Consider the following 13615-nt stretch of genomic DNA (forward strand, 5'->3'; position numbering starts at 1 on the left):
AGCAGCCCTGCTCTGCGAGGTAAGTGCAAGGAGCTGTGCTCTGCACTCACAAGTGGCTTTCCTTCTCTGCTGTGTTCAGTTCCATCATCTGTATCACGTTGTACTTTACAAAGCACTTTCACATAAACTTCTCATGAGTCCTTATTGTTCCTGTGAGATTGTACTCTCTGCTGCTGCTAAGTCGCTGCAATTGTGTCCGACTCTGTGTGACCCCATAGACGACAGCCCACCAGGATTGGTAGGAATTTTATATGAAGTTTGGGACTGAAAGCCAGGGGGCCAGGGTTTTGAACCCCCACCTCTACCTTCTGTTTACTCAGGCTGAAGTTTAGGATACAAGCTGCTTCAGCAGTGAGAGCTATCCAGCCTTATTGTTACTGAGTGAAACACAGATGTTTAGTAAATTTGCAAAACTGTTTTAAATAATTCAAAATATGTATTAAATAATTTAATATGATTTAAAAATTAAATATATTCCAGAGGAACTAAATCAATAATTTCTAATGATTGATAACATAATATATTCAAAACCAATCCTCACAAGGGATTAAGAGGTATAAATTATTATACATGTAATAAATAAGTTACAAGGATATACTGTACAGCACAGAGAATATAACCAATATTTTATAATAACTTTAAATGGAATATAATCTATAAAAATCTGAAACACTATGTTATATACCTAACACTAATATAATATTGTAAATCAGCTATATTCAATTTTTTTAAAAAGACCTAAAGCTAGTCAATGTGAAGTGCAGAAGAGTAATATGTACATAGCTTTCACTGAACTGTTTCATCCACAGCAGGTTGGTCAGGTAACAGATAAGCTGCTGCTATAACAGATAACAGTCTCAACAGCTTAACATGATAAAGATGTATTTCCTCCTCACTCTCAAGATAATTCTAAAACAAGGTTCTTTCCAACTAGTGGCTCTACCATTCTCTTGGACAAGGGTCAGCAAACTTTTTCTGTAAAATGCTAAACAGTAAATGTTTTAGGCTTTGGGGGCCTTACGTTCTCTACTGCAACTACTCAACTCTGCTGTTGAGGACGAGTATAGCCACAGACCATATAAAAACAAATCACTGTGATTGATTCCAGTAACACTTTATTTATGGACACTGAAATTTGAATTTGATATCATTTTCAGGTGTCACAAAATATTCTTACTATTTAATTTTCGACTGTTTAAAACGTAAAACCATTCTTAGCTCACAGGCAGTACAAAAGCAGGCAGTGGGCTGGATGTGACCTGCAGGCCAACACCTGCTCTAGGGTCTCCTCCAAGTCCTCAGAGTTGATCTCTGCATCCTCTGTACCCAGGTGGTGATGAAGGATCTTGTAGGAGATTTTAGGGGCCAGTTGTGCTCCCACACCACCCTTCCCCCATTTCCTTGACCAGAATTAGTTACAGGCCCTACTGGGATATAAGAGGTCTAGAAAGTACAGCCTCCTATATGCCCAAGAAGAAAATGAAATGGTGTGGGGAAGAAACGGCAACATATTTGCCATCAAATAATTTTTCTATATTTTCCATTCTTCTTGCCTTTCTTTAAAATATTTCTCACTTTCCTTTTCCCTTCCCCAGCCAGGTGGTTCATCATTTCATACTGTTTCAGTATGACCTTTCTTTAAATATTTCTTCAAATATTTCTTCTTTATCTTGAAGCTTTTCTTGACTCATCTAACCAAAAATAATATCTTTCCTTTGAAGCACCAAAGAACTTCTCTCATCATTTACCTTACCTTACATGGTGAATACTTGTGAACTTTTCTTCTTCCCATCGCTAGGTTATAAGATCCTTAAGGGTTGTGTTAGTGTTAGTCGCTCAGTTGTGTCCAACTCTTTGCGACCCCATGGACTGCAGGCCACCAGGGTCCTCTGTCCATGGAATTCTCTAGGCAAGAATACTGGAATGGGTGACCATATCCTTCTCCAAGGGATCTTCCCAACCCAGGGATTGAACCCTGGTCTCCTGCATTGCAGGCAGATTCTTTAACATCTGAACCATCACGGAAGCCCTGAGGGTTGGTACTACACCGATTTTGAATTACAGTTTTCTTGAAATGAAACTCATATGTGATGAAATTGACCCATTTAAAGAGTACAATTCAACATAAAATGGTGCAGCTGCTATGAAAAACAGTATGGCAGTTCCTTCAAAAATTAAAAATAAAATTATCATACAATCCAACAATTCCACTTCTGGGCATATCCAAAAGAACTGAAAGCAAGAACTCAAACAGATATTTGTCCACTCATGTACATAGCAGAATTATTCCCAATAGTGGCATAATGGCAACCCAAATGTCCATTGACAGATGAATGGACAAACAAAATGTGCTACATATATATATATATATATATATATATATATATATATTCAAAGGGATAATATTCAGCCTTAAAAGGTGGGGAATTCTGACACATACTACATGAATAAACCTGAGGCTCCTCTGCTAAGTGAAATGAGCTAGTCACAAAAGGACAAATACTATTTGATTCCACTTATATGAGGTATCTAGAGTACTCACAATTATAGAGTATAGAATGATGATTGCCAGGGAGAGAAATGGGGAGTTCTGGTTTAATGAGCACAGTTTCAGTTACAGGATGGGAAGAGTTCTAGAGATAGATGGTGCGAGATGGTGCTGGTTACACAGCTTTGTGAATGTGCTTAATGCCACTGAACTGTACACATAAAAATGGTTATGATGTTAAGTTTTATGGTATATGTATCTTATCATAAAACGTTTTTAAGATACATAGTAACAATGTCACCAAAAAAGGAGCACACTTAAGTTGTTTTTAGATATTTGTAAAGTTGTCCAACCATTGCCACAATTTTATTTTACTTTTTTAGACTTAAAAAAATTTTTTTTTTTAGTTTTTTGGCTGTGCCCCACGGCCTGTGGGATCTTAGTTCCCCAACCAGGAATTGAACCCATGCCCCCTGCATCGGAAGTGTGCAGTCTTAACCACTGGATTGCCACGGAAGTATGCCACAAACAATTTTAGAACCTTTTCATCACCCTAAAAAGAAAACCTGTACCCATTAGCAGTCATTCCTCATTGCCCTTCCTCCCAGCTCCTGGCAACTACTAATCAATTTTCTGTCTCTATTGATTTCCCTATTGTGAACATTTCATACAAATGGAATCATATAACATGTAACTTTTTGTGTCCAACTTTAACTTAGCATAATGTTTTTCAAGGCCCATCCACACTATCGGATGTATCATTTACTTTTACAGCTGAGTGATTTTTCCAAAGGAGAGATATATTGTCCATGCATGCTCAGTCGTATGCAATTTTTTTGGACCCTATGGACTGTAGCCCTCCAGGCTCCTCTGTCCATGGGATTCTCCAGGCAAGAATACTGCAGTGGGTTGTCATGCCCTTCTCCATGGGCGTCTTCCTGACCTAGGGGTCCAACCTGTGTCTCCTGCCTTTGCAGGTGGATTCTTTACCACTGAAACCACCTGAGTAGCCCCAGAAAGAGATGCTGCTGCTGCTAAGTCGCTTCAGTCGTGTCCGACTCTGTGCGACCCCATAGACAGCAGCCCACCAGGCTCCTCTGTCCCTGGGATTCTCCAGGCAAGAACACTGGAGTGAGTTGCCATTTCCTTCTCCAATGCATGAAAGTGAAAAGTGAAAGTGAAGTCGCTCAATCGCGTCCAACTCTTAGCGACCCCATGGACTGCAGCCTACCAGGCTCCTCCATCCATGGGATTTTCCAGGCAAGAGTACTGGAGTGGGGTGCCATTGCCTTCCCCGGAAAGAGATGCTACCTTTTGTTTATTCGTGTTGATGGACATTTGGCTTGCTTCTTCTTTTTAATTTAATGTTACTTATTTGGCTGCGCCTGGTCTTAGTTGCAGCACGCAGGATCTTCTAACTTTGTTGAGGTATGTGAGGATGTGAACTCTTAATTGCAGCATGTGGGATCTGAGAAGGGTTCAAACCCAGGCCCCCTGCACTGGGAGCATGGAGTCTTAGTCACTGGACCACCAGGGGCGTCCCTGGCTTATTTCTTTTTTCTGGCTATTTTGAATAATGCTACTATGAACATTTGTCTATAAGTTTTATGTGGACGTATGTCTCCATTTCTCTTGAATTATGTATATAACCACCTACTTACCTACTCATATGGTAACTCCATGTTAAACATTTTGAGGAACCTCCAACTTGTCTTCTACAGCAACAGCACCATTTTACAATTTGCCATAGTGAATCAATTTCTCCATTTTCTCACCAGAACTTGTTATTATCTGTCTTTTTAATTATGGCTATCCTAGTGGGTATGAAGTGGTAGTTCACTGGAATTTTTGTCTATATTTCCAAAATGACTGGTGGTGTTAGGCATCTCTGTATATGCTTATTGGCCATTTGTATATCTTCTTTGGAGAAATGTTTATTAGATCCTTTGCCTAATTTTAAATTCAGTTGTCTTTTTACTGTTGAGTTCAAGTTCTTTATATATTCTGATACAAGTACCTTGTCTGATATATGATTTGAAGACATTTTTTTCCCATCCTGTGGGTTTTTTTTCACTTTCTTTTTTGTGTCCTTTGAAACACAGAAGTTTTTAATTTTAACGATGTTCAATTTATCCGTTTTTTTCCCTTTGACTGCTTGTGTTATTGATGTCATTTCTAAGAAATCATTGCCTAATCCAAGGTCATGAAGATTTCCTCATAAGAGTTTTATAGTTTTAGCTCTTGCTTTGGTGTTTGATCATTTTAAGTTAATTTTTATGTATGGTGTGAAGTAGAAGTTCAACATCGTTCTTTTATGTGTGAATATCCAGTTGTCCCAGCACCGTTTGTTGAAAAAGTCTATTCTTTCCCCATTGGATTATATTGGCACCCTTGTTAAAAATTGATTTTCCATACGTGTGTGAATTTATTTCCAGACTCAGTTCTATCTCGTTGATCTATGTGTCTGTCCTTTATGCCACTATCACACTGTCTTGAATACTGTAGATTTGTCAAAAGTTTTGAAATTGGGAAGAATGAATCTTAAAACTTTGTTCTTTCTTTTTCTATACTGTTTTGGCTATTCTGCATTTCTTGTATTTCTATATGAGTTTTAGAATCAGCTTGTTAATTTCTGCACAATACCAGTTGGACTTTTGATAGTTATTGCACTGAATCTGCAGATTTACTTGGGTAGTATTGCCATCTTAACAATATTGTCTTCTGATCCACGAACATGGATCTTTCAATTTATTTAGGTTTTCTTTCATTTCTTTCAGTAATGTTCTTTGGTTTCTCATGTGCAAGTCTTAAAGTTCTTCCTCAAATTTATTCTGAAGTATTTTATTCTTTTTAATGCTATTAAAAGTGGAATTGTTTTCTTAATTTCATACTTAGATTGTTTATTATAGAAATACAATTGATTTTTATATATTGATCTTGCACCCTACAATCTTGCTGAACTTGTTTACTATTTCGAATAGTGTGTGTGTGTGAATCCTTTTTATTGTTTTACCCCCTGGAGCACTTAATACAGTTCCTAACATTAACTAGTATTCAATCTACCTGTAGTCCTTGAGTTGCTATCTCTGAATGCCACGTTTCCACAGAAACCTTCCATTCACTGAATTATTTCCCATTTTCCAATACCATTGACTCATTCTTCTCTTTCACGCTTATCTGCAGGCTTAGGAACAATGGGCCGAGGCATTGTCATTTCTTTTGCAAAGGCCCAGATCCCTGTGATTGCCGTAGAATCAGACAAGAAGCAGCTAGAGACTGCAAGCAAGATAATAACCTCCATCTTGGAAAAAGAAGCATCCAAAATGCAGCAGAGTGGGCACCCTTGGTCAGGACCAAAACCCAGGTTAACTACATCTATGAAAGAGCTCAGTGGTGTAGATTTAGTCATTGAAGCAGTTTATGAGGACATGAACTTGAAGAAGCATGTCTTTGCTGAACTATCAGCTGTGTGCAAGCCAGAAGCACTTTTATGCACCAACACTTCAGCCCTGGACATTGATGAGATTGCTTCTTCCAGTGACCGTCCTCACTTGGTCATTGGCACCCACTTCTTCTCACCAGCTCATGTCATGAAGTTGTTAGAGGTTATTCCCAGCCGATTCTCTTCCCCCACCACCATTGCCACGGTTATGAATTTATCAAAAAAGATTAAGAAGATTGGAGTAGTTGTAGGCAATTGTTTTGGATTTGTTGGGAATCGAATGCTGAGGTCTTATTATGATCAGACATACTTCTTATTAGAAGAAGGCAGTAAACCAGAGGAGATAGATGAGGTGCTGGAAGAGTTTGGTTTCAAAATGGGACCTTTTAGAGTGTCTGATCTTGCTGGGTTGGATATAGGTTGGAAATCCCGCAAAGGGCAAGGTCTTACTGGACCTACATTGCCTCCAGGAAGTTCTGCCCGGAAGCGAGGCGGCCGGAGATATTGCCCAATTCCTGATATGCTGTGTGAGTCAGGACGGTTTGGTCAGAAGACAGGTAAGGGTTGGTACCTTTATGATAAACCCCTGGGGAGGATTCACAAACCTGATCCCTGGCTTTCCCAATTTCTGGCACAGTACAGGGAAACGTATCACATCAAACCACGTATCATTAGCCGGGATGAGATCCTCGAGCGCTGCCTATATTCACTCATCAATGAGGCATTTCGCATCTTGGGAGAAGGGATGGCGGCTATCCCAGAGCACATTGATGTTATCTATTTACACGGGTTTGGATGGCCAAGGCACAGGGGTGGGCCCATGTTCTATGCTTCCACAGTTGGGTTGCCCACAGTGCTAGAGAAGTTGCAGAAATACCACAGGCAGAATCCTGATATTCCCCAACTAGAGCCTTGTGACTATCTTAAAAAACTGGCTTCCCAGGGAAACCTTCCTCTGGAAGAGTGGCAAAGCTTGGCAGGACCCCCCAGCAGTAAACTGTGATTCAGCCTTTCAGGTTTTGCCTTACCTGCTGGCATCAGGTAACACTCACTGAAATTCATAGAAACTAATCCAAAGAGATCCAAAGTAAGAGTGCTCTGAAATACAAAATGAAAGGAATAATCAGTTGGCTAAAACCCCTCTTTGGATCTTCTGTCTGATGATTCTAATGGGTCAAATCTTCAGGAATGTGCTTCTTATGCCAGGGATCTGTCTGTATCAGATAAATGATTTCAGTTGCAGTGAATAAACTTGTGTTAACATTGTAATAGCTAAGGAGAGAGGCTCAGGAATAAGTTGAGGTCCCCAGTTCCTTGATCATGTGAGAAATATGTCATCAATTATTAATTGATAAATGCATAAATTCATGTTGAGTCTTTCATCCTCACACATGTGGCAGTGATAGGAAATCTTATGGACCCTTCATTCAACAGATCCTCATTGTTCATCCCTAAGCATCTTGCACAACACTTAACAGGCCTAAAACCTGGAGGGGCAAGGAAGCCTGTGATAAAGCCTTCAGTTCAGAGTCTCAGAGGTAGAGCGGAGATGGTTGGCAGGGTAGGGTCCGCAGTAGGGGTCTCTATGCGTGAGCTTGGAAAGCTGCCCAGGGGGAGGCCAGGGGCAAAGTTTCAATGGCAGAAGGGTGTTGAAATTCAGGCAAAACACAGTTGGGAGTTAGTGAGGAAACCACATACTTCAGACCAGAATGGGGAGTGAAAGGAGCTTAGAAAGTGACACTCAATATTAGCATTTCTGTCCAAGGCCCATATGTACAGTTGTCCTTGCTGCTTGCAAGAGGCTCAGTAATGTCTGATGATGATTTCCTCAAGACCACTAGATGTCTTTATTTACTCTTCTATTCAAGCAGCAGTAATGGAAAGTAAAGTCTGGGAGACTGTGAAGGACAGGGAAGCTTGGAGTGCTGCAGTCCTTGAGGTCGCAGAATAGGACACAACTGAGTGACTGAACAACAACAGCAAATTGTTAACTTAGTGTAAGGTGGGAATCTCAGGGATCTAACCTCCTCTAATTCTGTGATAAAGTAATAATACCAGTTTCCTGGTCATGGGAAGCCTTTGTGATGTTGAGTATGAAAAGGTTGAATCCTGACAAGTCTAAAATTATTGAAAAACAAATTTTGTGTAATTTTGTTATAAGAATTCTTCTCTTTTTACTTTTTGCCTTGTTTGGTTAAAAGTTGAGGGACTAGTCAGCACAATAACTTGTACACAAATGTTTAGAGCAGAACTATTCATAACAGCCCCAAATTGGAAACAATCCAAGTGTCCATCAACTGATGAATGCATAAATAAAATGTAAACTGGCCATACAGTAGGATATTATTTAGTCATAAAAAGAAGAGAAGTGCTAATACATGCTACAGCATGATGAATCTTGAAAATATTATGCTAAGTGAAAAAATAGGCAAATCTATTGAGATAGAAAGCAGATTACAGTTTGCCAAAGGCTGAATGATTGGGGATAGGGAACAGGGTGTGGCTGCTGATGGGTACAGAGTTTCTTTCTGGGTTAATGAAAATGTTCTGAAATTATTGTTTTGATGGTTGCATAACTCTGTAAATCTACTTAAAACCATTGCGTTGTATACCCTAAATGTGTGAATTGTATTGCATGTGAATTATATCTTAATCAAGTTAATAAACAAGTAAGCAACTTGTTTACTTACTTAGGAAGTCTTGTGGACCCTTCATTCAACAGACACTCTGCACCCGTGAACATCTTGCACAGCACTTGGTAGATCAAGAATCTGGAGGGGCATTAATCCAGCAATCCCTTGTCATATAAGAAACAAATAGGCTTAGGTTATTGTCCTTCAGGGTGATGTGAATGAGTTGGTTTTTACAATATTTTCGCCAATGAACCCAAACAAAATTACCAAAAGTTCTAACAGAGAAATCTTGGATGAATATAGTACATGTTTTCATTGTAAAAAGTAAACCAAAAACAAATAAAAAAAACTTTTAGAATGTGCTTTGAATTGTAGTTCAATTTAGAATAATTTTTGAGATATATATTGTTGGAGTTTATATAATTAAAGAGATAAATAGAAAAAATTCCTGAAAATAGTAACTCTGCAAAGTAACTTAGTTTCAAGTTAATGTAAATTTGTTTCAAATTAATAAACACATAACTTTTTCTTCTTTAGACCTTGCATAGATTTCAATCTTGAGCTCTTTTTTTTTTTTTTTTTGAGTTCTTAAAACTTATTTTCCTCCTACATTCTCCTCTAGATCGGGGTTTTGACACTAGAGTGTCTATAAATAGATTTTTATGAGTCCATAATCCCTGAAACTTTGTGCTAATATTTGTGTGTATGTATCTGACTGCATTTCTTAGAAAAGGTACCATATCTTATCTTATATCATATTCTCTGAAGTGTCTGTGACTCAATAAATATTAAGGACCAACATTTTATATGTATCATGGGAAGAAGAAATATGAGTTCATTTATCCTTATTTTGTATCAAAAGAGGCAAAACTGATTCAAGCTTTTGGGTTCTGCAAACAGCAGTGGTTAATATGAAGAAACCTTTCCAGGATATACTATCCAGTTATTGAAAATGCACTTGCTTAAAGGCTTATTTTGTTGTTATTTAAAAAATTTTAACTATCTTTCAAAAAAAAATCACCTTCTGAATGACATTTTAAAAAATGTGTTCTAATAGTAATTGACTCTGACAAGAACTACATATTACAAGCACCCTTGAAGCTTTGCCATAATACTCCAGCTTTGAAGATGAGACTAATGATGTTCCTTAAATCAGAAAAGCCACTGTGCAGCTGCAATTGCTATCTGCTTATTCATTTCCCACAGAAATAGGTGTGCTTGCAAGAAAGAGAGTGAGAGGTCCTAACTCCCTTGATTAATGATGTTACAGAAATGTGCCTGCAAATCATACTCCACAGCACTGTTGTTCAGTCTCTTTGCAACTCTTTGCGACCCTATGGCCTGTAATACACCAGGCTTCTCTGTCCTCCACCATCCCCTGGTGAGTTTGCTCAAGTTCACGTCCATTGAGTTGGTGATGCCATCCAACCATCTCATTCTCTGCCACCCCCTTCTCCTCCTGCCCTCGATCTTTCCCAGCATCAGGGTCTTTTCCAATGAGTTGGCTCTTTGCATCAGGTGGCTGAAGTATTGGAGCTTCAGCAACAGTCCTTCCAATGAATATTCAGGGTTGATTCTTTTAGGATTGACTGGTTTGATCTCCTTGCAGTCCAAGGGACTCTCGAGAGTCTTCTCTAGTGCCACAGTTCAAAAGCATCAATTCTTTGTTCTGAGCCTTCTTTATGGTCCAGCTCTCACATCTGTACATGACTACTGGAAAAACCGTAGTTTTGACTATACAGACCTTTGCTGGCAAAGTGATGTCTCTGCTTTTTAATACGCTATCTAGGATTGTCATAGTTTTTCTTCCAAGAGCAAGTGTCTTTTAATTTCATGGCTGCAGTCACAGTCCATAGTGATTTTAGAGCCAAGGAAATAAAACCAGTCACTGTTTCCACTGTTTCCCCATCTATTTGCAATGAAGTGATAGGACCAGATGCCATGATCTTAGTATTTTGAATGTTGAATTTTAAGCCAGGCTTTTCACTCTCCTCTTTCACCCTCATCAAGAGGCTCTTTAGTTCCTCTTTGCTTTTTGCCATAAGGGTGGTATCATGTGCATGTTTGAGGTAATTGATATTTCTCCTGGCAATGTTGGTTCCAGCTTGTGCTTCATCCAGTCAGGCATTTCACATGATGCACTCATTTCACATGATGTACTCTGCAGGGTGACAACATATAGCCTGATGTACTCCTTTCTCAATTTTGAACCAGTCAGTTGTTCCATGGCTTGTTCTAACCTCCTTCATGACCTGCATACAAGCTTCTCAGGAAGCAGGTAAGGTGGTCTGGTATTCCCAGCTCTTTAAGAATTTTCCACACAGTTGTGATCCACAGAGTCAAAGGCTTTCAGTTCAGTTCAGTTCAGTTCAGTCGCTCAGTCATGTCCAACTCTTTGCGACCTCATGAACTGCAGCACGCCAGGCCTCCCTGTCCATCACCAACTCCCAGAGTCCACCCAAACTCATGTGCATCAAGTCAATGGTGCCATCCAACCATCTCATCCTCTGTCGTCCCCTTCTCCTCCTGCCCTCAATCTTTCCCAGCATCAGGGTCTTTTCAAATGAGTCAGCTCAGTCAGCTCGTCGCATGAGGTGGCCAAACTATTGGAGTTTTAGCTTCAACATCAGTCCTTCCAATGAACACCCAGGACTGATCTGCTTTAGGATGGACTAGTTGGATCTCCTTGCAAAGGCTTTAGCATTGTCAATGAAGCAGAAATAGACGTTTTTTTGGAATTCCCTGGCTTTCTCCATGATGCAACAACTGTTGGTAATTTGACCTCTGGTTCCTCTGCCACTTTGGAACCTGAAATTTTTAGAGTTTTACACTTGTGTTTAAAACAGACACTGAAAAAGTCAGAAATATTGCAGACTCATTAGATTAGCTGAACTCTCTTGGTAGCCATTGATGAGATTAATCCAAATCAAGTTCTCTGGACTATGTTTAAAAACAACTTTAATCACATACACTATTGACACTATGTATAAAGTAGATGTCTACTGAGAACATACCTCACAAAGCTGTACAACACCCAGTATTATTTCCGGGGCACGCTGTGTAGAGGTTTCAAGCCAAAAGCAGTTTCTTCTGTTTATTGCTTTAAGTATCTTTCTAAAAGTTAGGAGACGAAAGTAGAGAGAGGGAAAGTTTCTATTTAGATTGTCTCCACTTAGAAAGTCTCCAATGGACCAAACTAAGAAAAAGATGACCCTTGAACAACACGAATTTGAACTGTGCAGGTCCAGTTAAACTTGGATTTTTTTTCCAGTGGTAAACATTTCAGTACTACACCATCTGTGGCTGATTGAATCTGCTGACACAGAGGAGCCATAGCTGAGGAATCGAGTATATGGAGGGCCCACTTGTCACTAGTGGTAAAGAACCCACCTGCCGATACTGGAGACATGAGACGTGGGTTTGATCCCTGGGTCAGGAAGATCCCCTGGAGAAGAGCATGGCAACCCACTCTAGTATTCTTGCCTGGAGAATCCCATGGACAGAGGAGCCTGGCAGGCTACAGTCCATAGCGTCACAAAGAGCTGGACATGACGGAAGAGATCTAGCATGTGCGCAATATAAATTATGGCTGAAATTTTAGACTGGGTCAAGGGTCAAAACCACTAACCCCAGCCTTGCTCCAGGGTTAACTGTACATGTTGTCTGCTCCTCTTGTTTTCGTTTTTGTTTTTTTCCTTTTTTCCTGGCACCCTTAGAAAGAGGAATGTGAGAGAGATGACAGGGCTTTTAATTCTTGTCCAAAGAATTCCAGGGTATTTCAGTTGTAATATTTGTTCTCTTTCACCAAACTTAAAGTAGCCTGGGAGTGAGTGTCTGAAAGCATCTGATAAAATGACATGCACAGAGCTGATGCGATCGACCTTGTGCATATCTTCCCCCTCCTCTAAGAGCGCACAGAAGCAGTTGCTAATCCTGGACTTAATGTAAGAGCCTTTAGGATGGGGTACTGCAAAACTCTCTCCAACCAATTCATAAGTGCACTTGGATTCCTGAAGACTGCCAAGGCCTAAAAAGTCCTTGATTTGTGAGTTTGGGCAGGGACTGTTGGCTGTCACCCAATGCTTCTTCTGTAGCAATAAACTTTACACACCCTAGTTTCTAGCTAAGCATTTGTGTGCTCGCAATAAACAATATTATTGTCAGCTTCTCTTGAGTCCAGTTGTGAATATGTGACTAAGATTTAGACAATGGGGTGTAAATGGCAGTGTCAATTGTGTTGGGAACCTACCTTAAGGATCAGATGATAGGCATCCTTTTCCTCATTTTTGGGGGGGTGGGTTGTTTGTTTGTTTTTGTCCCTTCCTCTATCTTGCTGCCTAGAACACAGATGCGAAGGCTGGAGTTCAACCCATTATACTGGATCACAAGGACGAAAGTCCCTAGGGACTGCAGAAAGGAGGACTACAAAGAACTTGGTCCCCTAGGACCTCATGAGGCAGAATTGCTGCTCTGCCTTCCAGCAGTCATTTGTGAGAGAGAGAAATCAACTCACAGGTAGGTCACTGCTATTGTAGCTCTTTAGTTCCTCACAGCTGACCCTTTTGTGTTGTTTGTGCTAAGTTGCTTCAGTCGTGTCCGACTCAGTGCAACCCCATAGACTGTAGCCTGCCAGGCTCCTCTGTCCTTGGGATTTCCCAGGCATGAATACTGGAGTGGGTTGCCATTTCATTCTCCAGGGGATCTTCCCAACCCAGGGGTCGAACCCACATGTCTTATGTCACCTGCATTGGCAGGAAAGTTCTTTTACCACTGGTGCCACCTGAAAAGTCCCAGTGCAGGTGAGGTTCAAGAATGAGTGAGTTTTGCTTTGTTCTTTTTTTGTTTTCTCAGTGCTATAGGTTATTCTGACACACAGGTAGCTTTGGGAATCTAGACTCATTAAACAAGATTTCTTATTTTAAGATAAACAAAATTTTTTGCCAGTGTGATGTGTTTTTCAACTTGATGTTGAATTGCTCATAAACTTGTATGTTATATTTCACACATATTTGTTGTAGTTCACATAAACAAAGAACCTGAACATAATTTAAA

General features: G+C 39.9%; 1 protein-coding gene across 1 annotated transcript in view; it reads left to right on the plus strand.

The window, feature by feature from the left end:
* EHHADH (enoyl-CoA hydratase and 3-hydroxyacyl CoA dehydrogenase) overlaps window positions 1–8619 on the plus strand; it is a 54537-nt gene extending 45918 nt beyond the window's left edge. The window contains exon 7 of the mRNA XM_019958524.2: window positions 5672–8619. Coding sequence (XP_019814083.2) covers window positions 5672–6933 — 1262 coding nt within the window. The 3' untranslated portion in view covers window positions 6934–8619. The remainder of the gene's footprint in view (window positions 1–5671) is intronic.
* The last annotated feature ends 4996 nt before the right edge of the window (window positions 8620–13615 follow it).

The sequence above is a fragment of the Bos indicus genome, chromosome 1 (genome assembly GCF_029378745.1).
Source record: "Bos indicus isolate NIAB-ARS_2022 breed Sahiwal x Tharparkar chromosome 1, NIAB-ARS_B.indTharparkar_mat_pri_1.0, whole genome shotgun sequence".
NCBI lineage: Eukaryota > Metazoa > Chordata > Mammalia > Artiodactyla > Bovidae > Bos > Bos indicus.